Source organism: Chionomys nivalis, chromosome 2 (genome assembly GCF_950005125.1).
Source record: "Chionomys nivalis chromosome 2, mChiNiv1.1, whole genome shotgun sequence".
Taxonomy (NCBI): domain Eukaryota; kingdom Metazoa; phylum Chordata; class Mammalia; order Rodentia; family Cricetidae; genus Chionomys; species Chionomys nivalis.
In genome coordinates, this window is record NC_080087.1 from 81,954,171 (window position 1) to 81,974,215 (window position 20,045).

Sequence of the window (20,045 nt, forward strand, 5' to 3'; positions counted from 1 at the left end):
ATTCAATGGAAGAAAGAAAGCATCTTTAACAAATGGTGCTGGCAAAACTGGATGTCAGCCTGTAGAAAATGAAAATAGATCCATATCTATCACCATGCTCAAAACTCAAGTCCAAATGGATTAAAGACCTCAATATCAGTCCGAACACACTGAACCTGAGAGAAGAGAAAGTGGGAAGTACTCTACAACACATGTGCACAGGAGAACACTTCCTACGTACAACCCCAGCAGCACAGACATTAAGGGCATCATTGAATAAATGGGACCTCCTGAGACTGAGAAGCTTCTGTAAAGCAAAGGACACTGTCACTAAGACAAAAAGGCAACCCACTGACTGGGAGAAGATCTTCACCAACCCCGCAACAGACAAAGGTCTGATCTCCAAAATATATAGAGAACTCAAGAAAGTAGACCGTAAAGGCCTAATCAACCCAATTAAAAAATGGGGCACTGAGCTGAACAGAGAATTCTCAACAGAAGAAGTTCGAATGGCCAAAAGACATTTAAGGTCATGCTCAACTTCCCTAGCGATCAGGGAAATGCAAATCAAGACAACTTTAAGATACCATCTTACACCTGTCAGAATGGCTAAAATCAAAAACACCAAGGATAGCCTTTGCTGGAGAGGTTGTGGAGAAAGGGGTACACTCATCCATTGCTGGTGGGAATGCAAACTTGTGCAACCACTTTGGAAAACAGTGTGGCGGTTTCTCAGGAATTTCGGGATCCACCTACCCCTGGACCCAGCAATACCACTCTTGGGAATATACCCAAGAAATGCCCTATCATACAACAAAAGTATATGCTCAACTATGTTCATAGCAGCATTGTTTGTAATAGCCAGAACCTGGAAACAACCTAGATGCCCTTCAATGGAAGAATGGATGAAGAAAGTATGGAATATATACATATTAGAGTACTACCCAGCAGTAAAAAACAATGACTTTCTGAATTTTGCAGGCAAATGGTCGGAAATAGAAAACACTATCCTGAGTGAGGTGAGCCAGACCCAAAAAGAGGAACATGGGATGTACTCACTCATATTTGGTTTCTAGCCATGAATAGGGGACGTTGAGCCTATTATGTGTGGTCCTAGAGAAGCTAATTAAGAAGGTGAACCCAAAGAAAAACATTTAGGCGATGAAAGGAGACAGAGACAAAGACCCACATTGGAGCACTGGACTGAAATCTCAAGGTCCAAATCATGAGCAGGAGACAGAGCACGAGCAAGGAACTTAGGACCGCGAGGGGTGCACCCACACACTGAGACAATGGGGATGTTCTATCAGGAACTCACCAAGGCCAGCTGGCCTGGGTCTGAAAAAGCATGGGATAAAACCGGACTTGCTGAACATAATGGACAATGAGGACTACTGAGAACTCAAGAACAATGGCAATGGGTTTTTGATCCTACTGCACGTACTGGCTTTGTGGGAGCCTAGGCAGTTTGGATGCTCACCTTACTAGACCTGGATGGAGGTGGGTGGTCCTTGGACTTCCCACAGGGCAGGGAACCCGGATTACTCTTAGGGATGATGAGGGAGGGGGACTTGATGGGGGAGGGGGAGGGAAATGGGAGGTGGTGGCGGGGAGAAGGCAGAAATCTTTAATAAATAAATAAACAATAAAAAGAAAAAAAAAGAAATAGGGAAAGATAAAAAACCCAGAGGCAAAAGTTAATTGGGATAATCTACATTAAGAAAAGCTGGTAAGAAACAAGTCAAGCTAAGACCAGGCATTCATAACTAAGAATAAGTCTCTGTGTGTGATTTATTTGGGAACTTGGTGGTGACCCTCCCCCCCCCAAAAAAAAAGCAAAAAGAGAAAAATATAACACAATATGCTCCCTTGGGGTCAGAGACTGAGCAACCTAGGGAAAGCACAGTTAGAGCCCACCCAGGCTGAACAGATAACTCCCCGACATCGGGGCATCAGGCGTCCGACTCAGCATGAGAGGAAGAGATGAGCTGAGATCCCGAACCTGCTTCAAGGAGGACTTATAGCCAAACTGCTCACATGGCTTGTGCATGCGTGCACACACACGTTTTACATGAGGCTTTGGTAGAATGCTGAGCATCTGGGTTTTTATGCCTGTGAGAGCAGAGGTAAGCAAGGGCTGGACACAGTGTCAAAAGCGAGGCAGAGAGGGTTGCAGGCAAAGGATTGCGAGGCAGGCTGTAGAGAGCAAGCCTGGCCACCACCCTGCGCTAATCAGCGCATCACTGTGCATCGTTTCAGAGCTGTCTCATCTCCGCAGGGTCTCGTGTGGCTGGCCTCTCTTTTATCAGCACAAGAGAGTAACTCAGGGCATTGCGGGGAAGACAAACCTCCGCTGGCCATATCCTCTCAAGCAAGACACTATTATCCCATCTAACTCAGGACTGGGGAAGGGAAATCTCCCCAGAGTTCCCTATATTCAGCACAGAGGCCTTCGCTAAGTACTGTGTGGTTCTCTGTGACAGTGGGGAGATGGGGCTCAGCATTGCTGCTGCCGGTACCCCAGAAGATTCTCCTCTCCGCAAGGACGGCCAGCTCACATGAAGCATGCAGTCCTTGAAAACCCCACAGGAAAGGATTGCAAAACAAGCCAGGATGGAGAGCCGGAGACCCTCACAGAAAGCATGGCCCCATGCTCACACTGCTTGCTACCTGAGCTATGGCTGGGATGGAGCTTTTCCTCTGTTCTTTGTTCTTGAAAGAAATCTTTCTACTCAGAAAGGAGAGTTTAAGAAGTTTGTTAAGCAAAGCCAGGCAAAAGGACAGCCCTCATGAGAGCGTGGGACAGGCTGACCCAAATGTCCTCACAGCAGCATGAAATCTTAGGTTTGATATTTATAGAAGAGGGTTTTAACACATATTTGTGAGTCGGATATAGGATAGTCATGGAAATAAGGTGGCCTTTCCCCTCTCAAGTCACAGCTCCCTTTCAGAGCTTTTCTTCCCATGGTTCTCTTGAAGAGCCCACAGGAGAGGGTCAACCACAACGCAGGAGGTATGATAAATAAGCCAGGCTCTCTGTTGGAGGCAGATCCCTCATGGGTGTGCATGTGCAGCAATAAGAATGGTCCCTGGCCCCTCAGCTCCTGATACAGCAGAGAGTTCAACTGCAGCTCCTCATAACTGCCTTCGGTCAGAGACAAGGCTACAGAATACCACCACCATTTTCTTCACTTCACATCTGCCTTCCTGGCCTCAGTTCCCCAAACAATTTATGACTTTATCACTGGGTTAATCTGTCAGTGCATTTATGATTTTATGGAGTTATTGGTAGGTGACGGAGACTAAGAGGCAGGGCCTGGTTGAGGAAATGAGGTCACTGAGGACATACCCTTGAAAGCCCCCACTAATGTTTCCTTCTGCCCTGTCCCACTGCCGTGACACTGGTGACTTGCCACTGGCTGAAAAATCGATGGACCCAGGTGAGCATGGACAGAAGTCAGCACTACTGTGAGCTGAACAAACCTTCAGCTCCCTCCTCAGGCTGCCACTTTCGTCACAGCAGTGAAACACTCCTTACACGGAGGCGTTCGAACACATCCTTTGGGGGCATTTCAGTTTCAAACCCTAGCAGTCCACCGCTGGCCCTAGTAGACTCATGGCCACCTGACCATGCAAAGTGGTTAATCCAACTTCAAGGGTCCCCAGAGTTTCAGCATTAGCCACAAGTCTGACGATCTCTTCTGAGACTCAAGGCGCTGTTAGCTATGAGCCCTTAAAAAACAAAACATTGCTTTTCCCCTGCTGCCGCGGAGTTGCGCGGAGGCAGCGCCACGGGTGCGTTCAAGATTCAGCCTCACCCGTAATCCACGGCCATGGCCGAGGAAGGCATTGCTGTTGGAGGTGTAATGGACATCAACACTGCTCTTCAAGAGGTGCTGAAAACCGCCCTCATCCACGATGGCCTCGCACGTGGCATTCACGGAGCTGCCAAAGCCTTAGACAAGCGCCAAACCCATCTCTGTGTGCTTGCATCCAACTGTGATGAGCCTATGTATGTCAAGTTGGTGGAGGCCCTTTGTGCTGAGCACCAAATCAACCTAATTAAGGCTGATGGCAACAAGAAACTCGGGGAATGGGTAGACCTCTGTAAGGCTGATCCAGAGGGAAAGCCACGGAAAGTAGTTGGCTGCAGTTGTGTAGTGGTTAAGGACTATGGCAAAGAATCTCAGGCCAAGGATGTCATCGAAGAGTACTTCAAGTGCAAGAAATGAATAAATAAAAATTTTGGCTCATTTAAAAAAAAACATTAACATTCTTCCAACACTTAGTGGCCCAGAGTAAACATTCCTGTTCAGGGGAGGGGGTAAGGAAGGACTGGAGCAAAGTCATACCCCGAACCAGGAGGGCAAATCTTAAACATTATCACTAGAGCCCAGAACTTAGATCAAACCATTGGCACCATCTGGGTTCTTAAGGGCTTGGTCATCCTTTGCCTGTGGCCTTGCCATTGCAACTCATGACCTTTCACTCCGCTCCAGTCAGTGCCTGCAGCTTTCCCTGACATACATGCAACGCTTCTGGCACCACCATCCTAGGGGGTCCATGGCAACTTGGACCTTAGTTCCACTACCTCAGGCACTGACCTGGGAGGGCTGCCCTACATGGATTCCGTCTCTGCCACATAGACGGTGCCTGATAGAAGTTTTTTTCTTCCCCTGGAACCTTGTGCAAGCTTCCATGACCTCATCACTACTGCGGTCTTCATGCATCATGGCCAAAGCAGCACCGCATGCAAGATGCCAGGTTCTGCTAACTCAAGATGTGGTCCAGGTAATCAGGACCATTGTTCGAGGTTTTACTCTTTTAGCTTTTTGAGGGGCCCGCCGTCCAGCTCCCAGATAAATCACACACAGAGGCTATTCTTAGTTATGAATGCCCAGTCTTGCCTTGGCTTGTTTCAGCCCGCTTTTCTTAGCTTAAATTATCCCATTGAGCTTTGGGCTCAGGGCTTTTATCTTCCTCTGTTCCTGTATACCTTCTCTTTCCTTCTTGCTCCGTGTCTGTCTGGGGGACTGGCCCCTGAAGTCTTCCTCCTTCTCTCTCGTTCCCTGATCTCTCCTCATATTTATCGTCTCTGTTTGCCAGCCCCACCCATTCCCTTCTCCTGCCTCACGATAGCCATTCTGCTCTTTATTAGACTGTAGACATATTAGACACAGCTTCACAGAGTTAAACAAATGAAGCTTGAACAAAAGCAACACACCCTAAAATAATATTCCCCAACAGACCCTGGCTCTTAGACCCTGTGCCTTGGAACCAGAGAAACATTTCCCTACATGCACACTTCAAGCCAGGCACCCCTTTGGCTGTATGTACCTTTCTCTTTTTAAAAAAGATCCTCTCTGTGCATTTCAATCCCTGAAAACCAACCACGCCTAGGGAGCCTCTTCCCTGGGGTGCCTTTCCCATGTGCGAAACTTATCTGATGTTCTAAACAATTCCATCTTCTCTATTCGTTTTCACCTTGTCTGAGGCTTCAAATGTTCTCGAGCCCCAAGCTGCACATGGTTCCCACTTCCTCGCTCCCTTCCCACCACATGCCTGACTAGAGCCAGCCAGTAATAATCCCTCTACTGAATGAATCCCTCCGTTCCGGTTAGATTCAGCCTCACCCAATTAAACTGTTCATGGGCAGCACAGAGTAAGAGTCTTAGCCAGAATGTAGCATAAATGGCCTTTACCTCAGTTCCCAAGTCCTTGTTCCTGCCTGAAAGCTCGTAAGTACGGTCTCCATTGTCCACATTTCTATTGGCATTTGGGCCTTTGATTTTCCACCACATTAGTCCTGAGTGCTCTATTTCCACCTTCTGGGGCTCCTCCAGCATCCGCATTCGCCTCCAAATCCTTCCATGGCTGTCTTTGTAACAAAATGGTTCCAGAGATACAAGGACCACAATGTCAGATTTAGTCACACTAACAACCCCTCTTCTCTGCACCGATTTTCTCATCTGTTACTTCTGTCACGGTTGTGATTTTTAAAAAAATAATGGCTAAGAGAAGTAACGAGAGAGGAAGAAAACATTTGGGCTCATGGTTTGAGAGGGTGCAGTCTATTGCGGTGCGCAGGGCATTCCAACTAGAGCATCTCCGTCCATGCGGGAGCATGGACATGGTTTGAGAGGGTGCAGCCTACCGCGGTGTGCAGGGCATTCCGGATAGAGCATCTCTGTCCATGCGAGAGTGTGGGCATGGTTTGAGAGGGTGCAGTCTACCGTGGTGCGCAGGGCATTCCGGCTAGAGCATCTCTGTCAACACGGGAGGGTGGGTGGCTGGTTACACCGAGCAAGCGAGCATCAGAGCCGGACAGAAACAGAGGCATGTATAAACTCCGAGGCCTGTCCCTAGAAGCTTGCTTTGATTTTTGAGGCCTTGTACCTCAAACCTTGTATCCCACAACCTCATCAAACAGTACCAGTTGCTGCAACCACACATTAAAAGACAATAGCCATGGGAGACCTTTCAGATTCAACCAACAGCGTCATGGGTTGTGCCAGCCTTTCAGGAGATTGGGATCACATGCAGAAAGTCTATATGCCCTCTGTTACTTCTGCATCCTGAAAGCCCCTTATGACAGCTCAGGAAAACTCTAACGTTGGAGATGATAAGGCATAGATCCATCCCCAAATTAGTCCCTTCTCCATGGAGAGAGATGAAGCAGGGGAGTATCTCAAATACCAAACCAAATAATTCTCTGGGCTGGAAACCTCATGTCCTACACAAGAACCCAAGTCACAGCCTCAGATCATATATCCCTAGACAGTTTCCCTCACTAGGATTTAGAAACAAGATGTGGGTGGCTTTGGACCAGGGATCAGCCCATGGGGACTGCAAGGAGCCAGAACCCAGATATGGACCTTTTATATTGTTATAGGTAGAGGCCAAAGATGGGAATCTGGCCAGCAAGCCGACAAACACAGTCAATGCTACCTCACCCTCCATCCCCACTACCTTGCACAAGAAACCCAGGCCACTGGCATGCTACTCCCCAGCTGTCCCCCTAAGGACACCACTCTTTCTGAATCAAATTTTCCCACATCCCCTAGGTGCAGGCGCCAGCTAATCTCAGCCCTCCTGGAGCAAAAGCTACAGGTTCATCCCTTCACAGACCGTCAGGACTCACTATTCCACCTGGCCTGCTATCAGCGGCCTCCTCCAGGAAGCTGGCACTGTCTGCCTGGCATGTGGCCAGCGGTGTGGCCTGAGTTAATGAGAAACTCCACTATATAGCTCAGTCCACAGTCTGCTCCTGCAGCTCCAGGGACCTGCAGGTGAGAAGGAGCAGGTTTCTCCCTGGAAGGACAGCTATTCTCCTCTGGTCCCTCTTTCCAGACCTCTTATCTTTTCCCTTGGGGCATCCTCAGGGCATCCGGATACTCAGTTCCTCTCCCTGTTTCCCCAGACTCTGAACTGCTTAGGTCACTCCCTACATCTGGCTAGAAGTTGCCCACCCCGTCCACACACCTGATCCACACACCTGCCCAACTTCATTCCCTCCTCAGCCTTCCTGCACCCAGGTAGCCCCTGCTCCAGGACTGTCCTCTTCTGCCACCTCCATGACCGTCTCCACCAGGATAGCCTTATATGAGCCTCTGTCTCTCCCTGCTGCAGGTATGGGATCCCTGTGGAGCTGGTGGGCGCTCTGGGCCGGAGCAACCCTCCTGTGGGGTAAGTCAGAATGAGTCCTTGTTCGTATCTGGGAAACTTGCCTGCCTGGGTCAGCATCTCTCACTCATACTCCTTCTATAAATCATTACCAGTATCCCCCAGGCTAGTTGACATGGAAGAGACAGCCTGGGAATAAATAGGTAGGATTCCCTCCCCCATGTTTGGAGTGTTGAAGTCTACCCGCTTCTACTTTTAGGAGACTTCATCTATACTTCCACAACCCTCATTTTCCCTTCTTTCTCTTGTACACACCACCGAGACCTAGTAAGACAGAAACCTCGCCGGGCGGTGGTGGCGCACGCCTTTAATCCCAGCACTCGGGAGGCAGAGGCAGGCGGATCTCTGTGAGTTCGAGGCCAGCCTGGTCTACAAGAGCTAGTTCCAGGACAGGCTCCAAAGCTACAGAGAAACCCTGTCTCGAAAAACCAAAAAAAAAAAAAAAAAAAAAAAAAAAAAAAAAAAAAAAAAGACAGAAACCTCACTGGCAACAGAGTCCAGTCAGGCTGTAAGCCTCAGCTAGCTAACCAGTTTCATCTGGAAGGTAGAAGGGGATGCATGGAAATTAGGACACCAAACCACAATACCAGTCAGCGAAAGACAACAGCAGCAACTCATTCTAGGTGGAGCCCAGTGCTCCAGGGTCCACACTGGCCACCTGGACTATCTCACACATTTCTAGTCCTCGTCTGGCCCCGCCGTATTCGAGTTCAAGAGCCCTGTGCAAAGTTCTCAGGCATGGGGCAGCAAAAGCCGAGCAGGATTACAGATGAACAAACGCTGCACGGGTAAGGAAGGAAATAGCAGAGGAGTAGAATTATGTCAAGAGGGTCTCGGGCACAGGTTTGAAGTGGGGAGGAACAGCTAAGTGGACCCACAACTGCGTTTTCTTAAGGGTTGACCCAGGAGGCCACAGTGGACCCCAGGAACACTGGTGGGGAAGAATTCCTCACGGCCTTCCTGCAGAATTCCGAGCCCGGGTACAGCACGGCCTCTCTCTGTGTCTTCATCTCCAGTCTGTCAGAGAACACCACCTCTGTCACCATCCTCAGCCAGGCCGATGGCACCTCACAGAAGGTCACAGTGAAGCCTAGAGAGTCAGTCATGGTCAACATCAGTCAAGGATGGTCAACTATAATAGCTTCTAGCATTCCGTGCTGGTCCACTCTGAACACACCGTGGCAGAGTGGATATTAGGTGCCAAGTCCAGCCTGGAAGAACTGGCACTGTTGTGCCCTTGTAGAGCCCTGGACACTGAGGGCTTTGTGCTCACCGCCCATACCTCTCTGGACCACTTTTCCCCACCTTTCCTGCTTGTTCCTCTCTGGCTCCCAGGATCAACTGGCCTGTCCACCTCTCACCATTAGCAGCACTAGCGTCCTTCCTTAATTCTCCCTGCTCCCTTTTTTTTTTTTTTTTTTTTTGGCCAGGAACATGATTCAAAATACTTACCACCCAGAGTGACCCAAAAGCAGGGCACTGTGAGAATTCCCCCACTGTTCCAGCATTCGCCTTTGTGTGCTGGTTTGTGGGAGACTATAGAGACAGTCCTAGGGAGATGAAGGGAGCCAGGGTGGAGGGCTCTTTGGGAAGGGGCTGGTCAGTGTTTTGCTACCTTAGCGACTGCTACAGTTGCACCTGCTGCTAACCACAGTGCTGCACCTCATGTAGGAGCGCTGCTGCCCAAAGCCAGGAGCGCCAAAGTAGTAACACTGAGGACGCAGCTGGGGAGTCTCTGCGTTCCAGCCCCATGGGTGCTTTGTGTGCTTTGGCACAGTGAAGGGACAGGATCTGGCCCTGAGTGAGACGTCAGGCTCCGCCCATTCAGAAGATGCCACCAGGTAGCTCAGGTGTTTGAGGATACAGGGCCAGAGGCAGAGGGCCTGGAGTTAAATCCCAGCTGTGCCAGCGAGACTTTCGGTCTATCACTCCACCTCTCTAGGCTTCAGTTTCTGTGACTCTGAAGTACGGATAATCACACACACACACACACACACACACACACACACCACAACAGGGCTGTGGAGGGAGTAGAATAAATGAAAGCGTGAAATTCCTTAGATCAGCTTGTGGTGAAAGATCGGGTGGTGCAGGGTGAGCTGTTGCCGGGAGGGCCAGAGGGGAGAGCACTTGAGGGCTGGAAGCTGACCAGGAAGGGCTGTTTCTTCCCAGATGGTCTTCTTCAGACTGGGAACTTAGACCCGGGGTTCCTTATCCTGGCAAAATGCCATCCTACTTCAAGGGGTACTTTATAATTGACTAGTAGAATGGGGATGGGTAGCTAATTAATTAATTATAACAATTAATACTCAATCCTTGGGTTCAGTTCCAAAACTTGTTTCCATTTTAGCTTATTAAAACCTGACCACACTCCTCTCCAACCTCCTTGGCAAACAGGCACACTTAGGACAGAGCACGTCATACAATTTACCCAGAGTCCCACGCTGCATGCCTTGGCTAGGACTCAGATCAAGGCCTCCTACACCATGACTTTTCCATTTTGCTTGTGTCTCTGCCTTCCTTCAAAAGTGTGTGTGTGTGTGTGTGTGTGTTCTGAATGTGTGTATCTATATGTATGCATACTTGGGCATGCATGTATGTATCTGTCTGTAAGCAGGTATCACACCCAGGCATGCATGTGTGTATGCAGGTATGCATACCCCATACCCCAGCACACATGTGTGGAGGCCAGAGGTCAATGTCAGGTGTCTTCTTCTCATCCCTACCATCTTGTCTGTTTGCTTTTGGGATTCTGAACGGGGAGCTCTCAGTCAGCTAAATTGGCCAACCAGCCAACCCCGGAATCTGACTGCCCTGCTCCCTCCCGCTCACTGAGCTAACCCAGTGCCATCACCCCAGATCTTCATGGGGCTGGAACCAGAACTCGGGTCCCCCTGCTTACAAAGAAGGCACTTCCCACATCGCCCTGCCCTGACTTCCAGTTCCTATCCTTCAGCCATTCCAGCCGGATGGGAAGACCAGGACGAGGGAAATGGAACTGTGAACAGTTGGATGTTCCAATGGCTGCTCCTGCTCCCTCTCCACCGCCTGCCATTCCTCTGGGCCAAGCTGTGCTAAATAGTGAAATCAGAAGGCCTGGGGTGTCAGGAAACCCGGAGAATCCCTCTCCATGAGACCTCAAACCTCCGTTTCCATGCCTGTAAAATGGGCGGTCATGAGCCAACTGCCCATAGTCCACACTGAAGGCGGGGTCCGGGATTCTGACCTCATGAACGTCTCCAACTCTGTTTCTGACTCTTCCCTCCCCAGCTCGGCTCTCCGCAGCAGAGACTTCCTGCCAAGGCATGCGATGTACATCTGGACAGCGCTGCCAGATGGTGAGTGGAAAGGCCAGCTGTATGGCAGAGTCCACAGCTGTCTGCCGTGCCCAGGGTGATCCCCATTACACCACCTTCGATGGCCGCCGCTATGACATGATGGGCACCTGTACCTACACCTTGGCTGAGCTGCATAGCACCAAGAATTCCCTGCTGGCCTTTAAAGTAGAAGCCAAGAATGAGCACCGGAGCACCAGCAAAGTCTCCTACGTGCGTTTTGTCACCGTGCATGCCTACAACCATACTGTGTCCCTGTCCTATGGAGAAATAGGCATTGCCCGGGTGAGTTCCCCATGGCTTTGGGTTTAAACTACAGGTCCAAAAAAAAAAAAAAAAAAAAAAAAAGCAGCCAAACCCTTGGCTCTAACTATCATCCAAATACACCAAGATAAGAGATGGGTTGGGTGCTGGGGTGATTTACTCCACGTGGCCTCGGGCTAGAACAATTAGACTTAACCTTGCAGTCTCTCTTGAGAGGAATGGCAAGAACTTTGCAAGCCTATAGAGTCCGGAAACAGAAGAGCTTCTCTGCCGAGAGAGAGAGCAGGCACTGGTGCTTAGGCATGGTTTGAATGTTCATCTTTTCAACTCTGGTTCTAGACCAGTTCTGGAGACGCTGATATTGCCGTCAGCTCTTGAGGGGAACAATCTGGTTCCCACGAAGTGATTACTTCCACCCCAAGGTGTGGCCTGGCCACTGTGGACAGTCTTTATCATCTGGGGGTAATCGTAATGCAGTGACTTATCTTGTGAGGTCACCTCACTGCTGTTGATATGAGTCATTTTGGTCCCCTGCCATACGATGCTGTTCATCTGTAGAGGCAGAGAGAGTGTCTGAGGAGGGGAGTGAAAATTAAGAGGCAAAATGGGGCCAAAGAAGAAAGAGGGCTAGAGAGATGGCTCAGCGGTTAAGAGCACTTGTTGAACTTAAAAATGACTGGGGTTCGGTTCCCAGCACCCATGCCTTTTAAACCCATTTCCGAGGGATCTGATGCCACCTTCTGGCCTCTGTGGATCTCTGAGTATGTTTGTGGTTCACATCCATTCAGAAAACACTCATACACATAAAAAAAAATAAATAAATAAATCTTTTTTAAAAAGCCTCCTTTAGATTCAGCACAGTGAAGCATTATGCCGGTAAGACCCTGCGAGGGCTGTAAGGACCCAGTTGTGGAGTGGATGCCTTAGGCAATTCTATTAGCACCTTGGGTCTTGAACAAAGCGACCTCCTCTGTCACACGGGAGTATTGTAAGGTGGCCAGCAAGGTGACCAAACCGCACTTCAAAACTGCTTTTGGAGGTGTGACTTGGGTTCCCTCGAGCACTTTCTGTTACACAAAATGTTGCTTTAAGTGGGAAGTCATTGCTCCTTCTTCAGATGAACCCCAACAGGCTCCATCTGGGGTCACATCATCCCTTTCTGCAGGGCCAGCAATATGGCGGCTTTCAGCACGCATCCGCGGGGTGGGGGTGGGGTCTTCGTGCACATCTGCATCTTGGGGAAGAACACTTCAGGCCACTAGAGGTGCAATAGCAAGAATCCCTAGGGAAGGAAGGAAGGGCAGGGAAGGAAGATGCCCTGTGTGCCTAGAGCTGGGGATTTGAGTGGAGGAGGTGAAGGCTGAAGGGGACACTACACAGGGGTCTGACCTCCACCCCCTCTGTGCAGATAGACTACCAGTACTCAAGCCTCCCCGCCTCCCTGGGAGAAGGTCGCCTGCGTGTGTACCAGAGTGGAACTCGAGGCATGATCGAGCTGGACTTTGGGCTGCTGGTCACCTTTGACTGGGATTACCAGCTTACAGTGAGCCTGCCCAAGCGCTTCCAAGACCAGGTGTGGGGGCTGTGTGGCAACTATAATGGAGACCCTGCTGATGACTTCCGCATGCCTGATGGGAAGCAAGCTTCTGATGTCCTGAACTTCACCAACAGCTGGAAGCTGGATAATGGGGACCCCTTATGTGATGACGGCTGTTACGGCAATTGTCCCTCCTGCACCACAAGCCAGTCCGAGCTCTTTAAGGGAGACCTTTTATGTGGCATGCTAACTCTGCCCATGGGCCCGTTTGCGGACTGTCACGGCTTCCTGGACCCCCAGCCTTTCCTGGAAGAGTGTGTGTACGACATGTGTGTGACTGGAGGGGAGCGCCTCACCCTGTGCCATGGCCTCAGTGCCTACGCCAGAGCCTGTGTTGACCTGGGCATCTCTGTGCGGGAATGGCGGTCACGAACCAACTGCCGTGAGTTACAGCCAGGGTAGGGAGGTCTTGGCGAGGGCCCAGGGAACCGCTGAATCTGTGCAGTAACTGAGCTATGATTGTGCTTCCACCTAGTGACAGGCAATAACGAGAACACTGATGGCCGAGACACCCCCGCTCTGCTACAGTGGGCCCAAGGCTCACAGTACTGAACAGGGACAGGATCCACTGCAATGGTTGACATGAGAGGGTGCTGAGACAAAGCTGGAGAGTAAATGGAGTGGGGTGCAGGATGAGACAGCGGGCATTCTAGAGGGATCCGTGATGCCAGCGAAGGTCTCAGTGCAGTTATGGGGGGAGGTTCCTAGAAAAAGAAGGTCTGATTTGAAATCTATGGGAGGGACCGGAATAGGCAGGAAGGGGGAGAAGAAGGATGTGGGCTCCTGACCCAGGGAACCACAGAGGTTTGGCAGGAAAGGTAGTCTGCCAAATTACAAGATAAAAACCAGTGGTCGTTCTCTGCTTGTTACACTCTCGTGATGCCTCTTCCCCTGGACTAGGCCCCAGATGACTACCTGCCAGGTACCCATCCAGTAACACAGTCATTCAGTCAGTCAGCAAACACGCCGGGTCTTCACAACAGCCTCTCCCGCGCTGGTGCTGTGGAGGCCACGTTAGCATCTGTGGCCTGTAGGCAGCTCGGGGAAATGCTGTTGGATCATAAAGGATGGTGAGGGAAGAAGGGACCTCAGGCCCAGGGCTTAAGACTAGGACTTCAGAAGGGTGGTTCGTCCAGGGGGAGACAAAGACACTGTTTGGACTTGCTTGCATCACTACGATACCCCATTGTCCAGGAGGCCTCCCTCTCTGAGTCTGTCCAAACTTAAGACGAAGGAAAAACCAATGAGTCCATTGCCCCTCCCCACCTGTCCATCTCTCAGGCTCTGTGGTTGGCTGCTAAAGACTCAGCGTGACTGAGTCAAGCTGTGTCCCCACTCCAGCAGAATCCATGTCCTGGAAGGGGAGGGACAGACAGATCAACTATGAAATACCTTCAAAGGACAAAGAAAGCGAAGTCCTATGACAGTATCGGGAAGCTCAGGGATGACTTTGGAAAGTAATGGCCCTAGATCCCGGAGTGCAGTCAGGCAACGGAGTCCAGCCGTCACAATGATGGCGTGGAGCACCCCTCGTTTAGTCTGTCTAACCAGGGGAATCAGGGCCGTGCCATCCCATTTAGTCCTGGCAAGCCTGCAGTACTCACAGCCTAGAGCCATTTGCTCATGGACACACGGGCAAGGAGAGAGCTGGCTGCCTGGGCTCTTGCAGCATCTGTCTGAGGGAAGGGTAACAAGGGCAGAGGGATGGTTAGTGCAAAGGCCTGAGATGGGACTCTCGGGACCAGGCACCAGTCCACTGAGGTTGGGGCAGAGTGATTCAGTAGGGGATGGGGGAGCAGGGAGATGATGAGGGAAACCCCTGGGCCTAGGGAGGACTCTGCTCCCCACCCCCAGATGGAGCCATGGGAGGGTGGGGGTGCGGTACATGGTCTGATCCTGCATTCCATCCCTCTGACTGCTGTGAGGAACAGATTTGGTACAGGGGACCAGGGCACCAGGGCACCAGGCAGGAGGCTGCTGGGGTTCATGGGCTTTGGAAACAGATTCTGGGTGGGATCAGACAGTGAAAGTCACGGGATTTGCCCACTGATTGGTTGTTCAGGGATGGAGTGGGGGAGACCATTGGGCCCTGGGCATCAAGAAAGTTTGAGTGCCATTAACTGAGGGGTGTGGACTCTGAGAAGGCAGCATTGTCTGGGGGAGCCCCCACCTTAGCATGACTCAACCCTTTCTCCCCAACCTTCCAGCCTTGATCTGCCCAGCCAACAGCCACTATGAACTCTGCAGCCCTGCCTGCCCAGCCTCCTGCAACTCAGAAGCCTTACCGACCAACTGTTCTGGGCGCCCATGTGTGGAGGGCTGCGTGTGCCTTCCAGGCTTTGTGGTCAATCGTGGCCACTGTGTGCCTGTGTCATCCTGTGGCTGTACCTACCAGGGCCGCCTGCTGGCCCCGGGGCAGGAAGTGTTTGCTGATGACCTATGTCGGCAGCGCTGCACCTGTGATGCAGTCACCCTGAAGGTGATCTGCAGGGACACAGCAGGATGTCTGCCTGGGGAGCGCTGTGGGGTACAGGATGGCTTCTTGGGTTGCTACCCGGAATACTTCCGCAGCTGCCAGGCGTCCGGGGACCCTCACTACAGGAGCTTGGATATGCGGAACTACAATTTCATGGGCACCTGCTCCTATATGCTCACCACCGCGTGTGGCCAGCACCCCTCCCTCCCCGACTTCAAAGTGGTTATGGAAAACGAACGTCGGGGAAGTCAGAGTGTGAGCTTTGTACACTCTGTGCAGCTGGAGGTCTATGGAGTGAAGTTGGAGGTGCCTCGGGACTACCCAGGCAAAGTGCTGGTGCGTACAGCGGCCATGGGACTGGGAAGGGCAAAAATCTGCTAAAAGATTAGTGGTTGGGGTGAAGATGGATGGAGTGGAATTCATTCAACTATCTTTTTATTTTTTTTTTAAAGATTTACCTATTATGTATATAGTATTTTGCCTGAAGGCATGTCAGAAGAGGGCACCAGATCTCATTACAGGTGGTTGTGAACCACCATGTAGTTGCTGGGATTTGAACTCAGGACCTCTGGAAGAACAGGCAGTGATCTTAACTGCTGAGCCATCTCTCCAGCACCATCATTCAACTATCTTATGGCTAAGGTCCAGACCCCAGACTTACTCCCCTGCTATCCCTTCTTGGGATAGCAGATCTGTGGACTGTCCCCCAGCCTGTCTTTCTTTGCCACCAGGAGCCACCATTTCCTGGGTGGTTGTGGAGATTTGATGAATCCACATCTGCAGGGTCTTTAAAAGAGGTCTTGATGCTCAGCAGGTATTGGTGGTCCCTAGGTTTGTTCTTTAGAAACTTTGGAATGAGAGACGGATGCATTTTCTTAGGAATGGTCCACACAGCAAGATACCATGGGACATGAAATGTCAGGAGCAAAGCGAGCATTAGGTTAGGGAGTAAATGGAGGTCCTCATTCAGCCTCTCAGTCTGAGCGAATGTCTGTCCACCCAGACACAGCACCAAGGCTACACATAGTGAGATCTTGTCTCAGAAAATTCAGCAAACAAAAGAAAAGCCGGCCTGCCTGGCTGTAGCCTCATCTCTGCACCCTCTTTCTCCCCCATTGGGTCCTACCCCATCACTCCTTTCCGGGCTGTTGGTTGTACTATTCATAACTTGATAGGACTGACAACCCAGAGCCCTGGACCAGCTGGCTCAGAAAGGGATAAAGAAAAATCCTTCACACACAAATCCATACCTAGAGACCAAGTGTCCTGCTTCAAGCCTTCCCAAATAGGGTTTGCAAATCCACTGTAAGTCCCATCCTGTGATCAAAGATAGCAACTCTGCCATTCTTGAGTCTTGCTACAGAGAGCTCTTGCCCACGAGGGGAAAAAAAAAGGTAAAAGCCAGGTTTGGTGACTCATACCAAATCCAGCACTCAGGAGGCAGAGACAGACAGATCCTTGAGTTTCAATCTAGTGGTTTACATATTGAGTTCCAGGCCAATTAGTCCCCCCAGTGATACCCTGTCTCAATAGATAGATAGATAGATAGATAGATAGATAGATAGATAGATAGATAGATAGATAGATAGATAGATGGATAGATGATAGACAGACAGACAGTGCCTGGTGTAGTAGCATACACCTTTAATCTCAGCATTTGGGAGGCAGAGACAGGAGGATCTCTGTGAGTTTGAGGCCAGCTTGGTCTACATAGTGACAGACTATGGGCTACAAGACAGCCAAAGCTACAGAAAGACTTTGTCTAAAATGTGTGTGTGTGTGTGTGTGTGTGTGTGTGAATGAGTTGTTGGATATTCACACACAATAGCTCATAATTATCAGAAGGAAGTTTGGGTAATGGCTGGTGCCCTTGGGAGAGGGACAGTGGACAAATCAAAAGTGGGAAGCATAACTTTCCATATGCCATGCTCTATATCCCCCAGTGTTCGGTATGGAACGGCTCTAGATAAAGAGACGGCACAACTATTAACAGTGTTAATGACATTGCACCTAAGACTTGACTATTAATTAACAGTGTGTATTAAAACAACTAAATGCCAAGGTCTTGAGAGCAGACTAAATGGAGAGGTTTAGAGTGCTTTCAGCACTGTGGAGATGGGCGAAACAGGTACCCTGACCTGACGGTCCTCCTGTATCTCTGCCCAGATGGACGGCATCATTCACTACCTGCCCTTCCAAGCCGCAGGTGGAAAAGTCGTGGCGTTCCGCAAAGGCAAATACGCTGTCCTGCGCACAAACTTCGGCCTGACCGTTAGTTTCAATTGGGACACTCATGTGACTGCCAAGATGCCCAGCAACTACGCTAAAGCTGTGTGTGGCCTCTGTGGGGACTTCAACGGGGACCCTCGTGATGACCTGGGTCTGCAGAGTAAAGGGGAAGCCCTTGACCCTCGAGATTTCGGGAAGAAGTGGCTGGTGACAATGAAGCCTGGCTGCAGAACAGACGAACAACTTCTGTGTCCTAATATGAACAGCGAGGTAGTGACGAAGAACAGAAAGAAGTGCAAGATCCTCCGTGACAAGGACAGTCAGTTCAGGGAATGTTGGAAAGTGCCCGCCTTCAACAGCGCCCTCATAGAATGCATTTATGATAGCTGCCGCATGCCGGGCCAGACTAAGCCACTGTGTGACACACTGGCCACATACACCGCCATCTGCCAGGCTGAAGGGGTCACTGTGTATCCCTGGAGGAGTGAGAAACTTTGCCGTGAGTATCAGAAGTGGCAACCAGGGGGCTGGATCTGATGTTTGTTCATTAATATACAAGTAACATTGTTTTAACCTCTTACAACGTCTCATGAGGAAGGGGCTGTGCTTATGCCATGGAACTGGGGGATAGCAACATGACACTAAGAAGTCATAGACAACAGCACTTACAACCAACTACACCTGGCCATCCCAAGTTTGATCGCCAGGGACAGCTGTCAGCCAAAGACAATAGGAATGTGTGAAACGAGGCTGCTGTGACCCAGAGACAGAATCTTCCCTCTTCCTTCATTTTACTTTACTTCCATTTAAACGACCAATGTTTCTAGAGCCCACAGTATCGTAGCATGGGGCGCTGCAATCGCATGGGGTGGGGGATGTTCTTTTGGCTTGGTTTCAGTGGGTTTGGGGTTTGGACATCTTTTTCAGTTTCGATTTTATTGTGGTGCTGAGGTGTGGTCACAGAGCCTGGTGCAAGTTTGGCAAGTTCTGTCAGTGAGCTCAGCCCAGGCTGTTTGGCTGGAAGCTTCCTTTTGCTTTCGTGGAGCTGCTTGACAGATATGTTTGAGTGACTAGGGTTTAGGGAGGGAAATAAGAAATGGTTTGATTTGGTTGGTTGAGTTTTTTAAAGTTTATTTAAGCTTTTTTAAGGTTTATTTATTTTTATTTTATTTGTGTGCGTGTTTTGCCCACATATATGTCTATGCACTGAGGGGTATACAGTGCCCAAGGAGGTCAGAAGAGGGCATCTGATCCCCTGGGACTGAACTAAGAGAGCCTTGTGAACCACTATATGCATGTTGTGAGCCAAACCCAGGTTCCCTCGCAAGAACAGCAAGTGCTCTTAACAGCTGAGTCATCTCTCCAGACTCACGTTTGTTTGTTGTAATATGAAATGCTTTCACCATAGTATAAGTAGTTATCTTTAATTACTAAGTAGCACTTAACATTTGAATTTACTAACCTAATCTTTTCTTAGTGTAAAATGAAGACACTAATGCTAAACCTACACACATACTGCATAGATTGTTATACACGCATGCATAAACTTATTTAAAATATGTGGAATATATTAGCATTTATGCCCAGTGTTAGCAGTATCATTTAAGATACTACAGATTGACCACAACCCACTATTACATCAGAACTGAATCTTATTTCTGAGGCTCAGAAACTATCATGAAAAGTGGGTGTTCCCTTGACCTACTGAACATGGTGGTTTCTAGAAATAGGGCTACTTGTGTGCGTGTGCATGTGTGTGTATGTGTGTGTATATATTGGGGAGTGAACTGTATCCACCCAAGAGTAAAATCTTTGATCTTGATGGCCCCTCTCTCTGCAGCAATGAACTGCCCTCCTCACAGTCACTATGAGCTGTGTCAACGAGGCTGTCCATTGACCTGTGGAGACTTGCCGGTGCCGGGAGGCTGTGGCACAGACTGCCACGAGGCCTGTGTCTGTGATGAAGGCTTTGTCCTTAGTGGTGAGACTTGTATACCGCTGTCCTCCTGCGGGTGCCTATACCAGGGTGTTTACCACCATGTGGGAGATGACTTCTATCCTGGACCTGAATGCAATTCCATTTGCCACTGTCATGAGGGGGGCCTGGTGTCCTGTCAGGCCTCATATTGCAGCCCACAGGAGATCTGTAAGGTGTCTTATGGCATCCTCAGGTGTGTGGCTGTGGACTCGGCCACCTGCCGGGTGTCAGGATCTATCCATTACACTACCTTCGATGGCCGCCACTTTGACTTTATGGGTACCTCTGTGTATGTGCTGGCTCAAACCTGCTGGACCCGGCCCGGCCTGCAACCATTCACAGTACTGCAGGAGAATGCGGTCTGGGGCAACGAGCAAGTCACTGTGACCAAAATGATCACCGTCCAGGTGGCCAACTACACCCTGCAGCTGGAGCAGAATCAATGGAAGGTCAAGGTGAGAGAGGAAGTGGGGCCCTAGAGGAGATATGGGTCTTGAGGGCTGA

At 50.0% G+C, this 20,045-nt stretch overlaps 2 protein-coding genes across 2 annotated transcripts in view; both read left to right on the forward strand.

Annotated features, from left to right (window-relative positions):
- Positions 1-3,812: 3,812 nt before the first annotated feature.
- LOC130869359 (40S ribosomal protein S12-like) lies at positions 3,813-4,229 on the forward strand. Its single transcript, XM_057761378.1, has one exon. The coding sequence runs from the start codon at positions 3,813-3,815 to the stop codon at positions 4,209-4,211; it is 399 nt and encodes a 132-aa protein (XP_057617361.1). The 3' UTR covers positions 4,212-4,229.
- Positions 4,230-7,610: 3,381 nt separating this feature from the next.
- The window catches only part of LOC130868961 (IgGFc-binding protein-like), a 32,207-nt gene continuing 19,772 nt past the window's right edge, over positions 7,611-20,045 (forward strand). Inside the window, exons 1-6 of the mRNA XM_057761040.1 lie at positions 7,611-7,665; positions 10,933-11,282; positions 12,670-13,240; positions 15,066-15,670; positions 17,501-18,062; positions 19,404-19,996. Of these exons, the coding sequence (XP_057617023.1) occupies positions 7,611-7,665; positions 10,933-11,282; positions 12,670-13,240; positions 15,066-15,670; positions 17,501-18,062; positions 19,404-19,996 (2,736 nt within the window). The remainder of the gene's footprint in view (positions 7,666-10,932; positions 11,283-12,669; positions 13,241-15,065; positions 15,671-17,500; positions 18,063-19,403; positions 19,997-20,045) is intronic.

Excerpts from the sequence above, each read along its gene's own strand:
- LOC130869359 (XM_057761378.1), top strand. The coding sequence starts at position 3,813 with ATGGCCGAGGAAGGCATTGCTGTTGGAGGTGTAATGGACATCAACACT.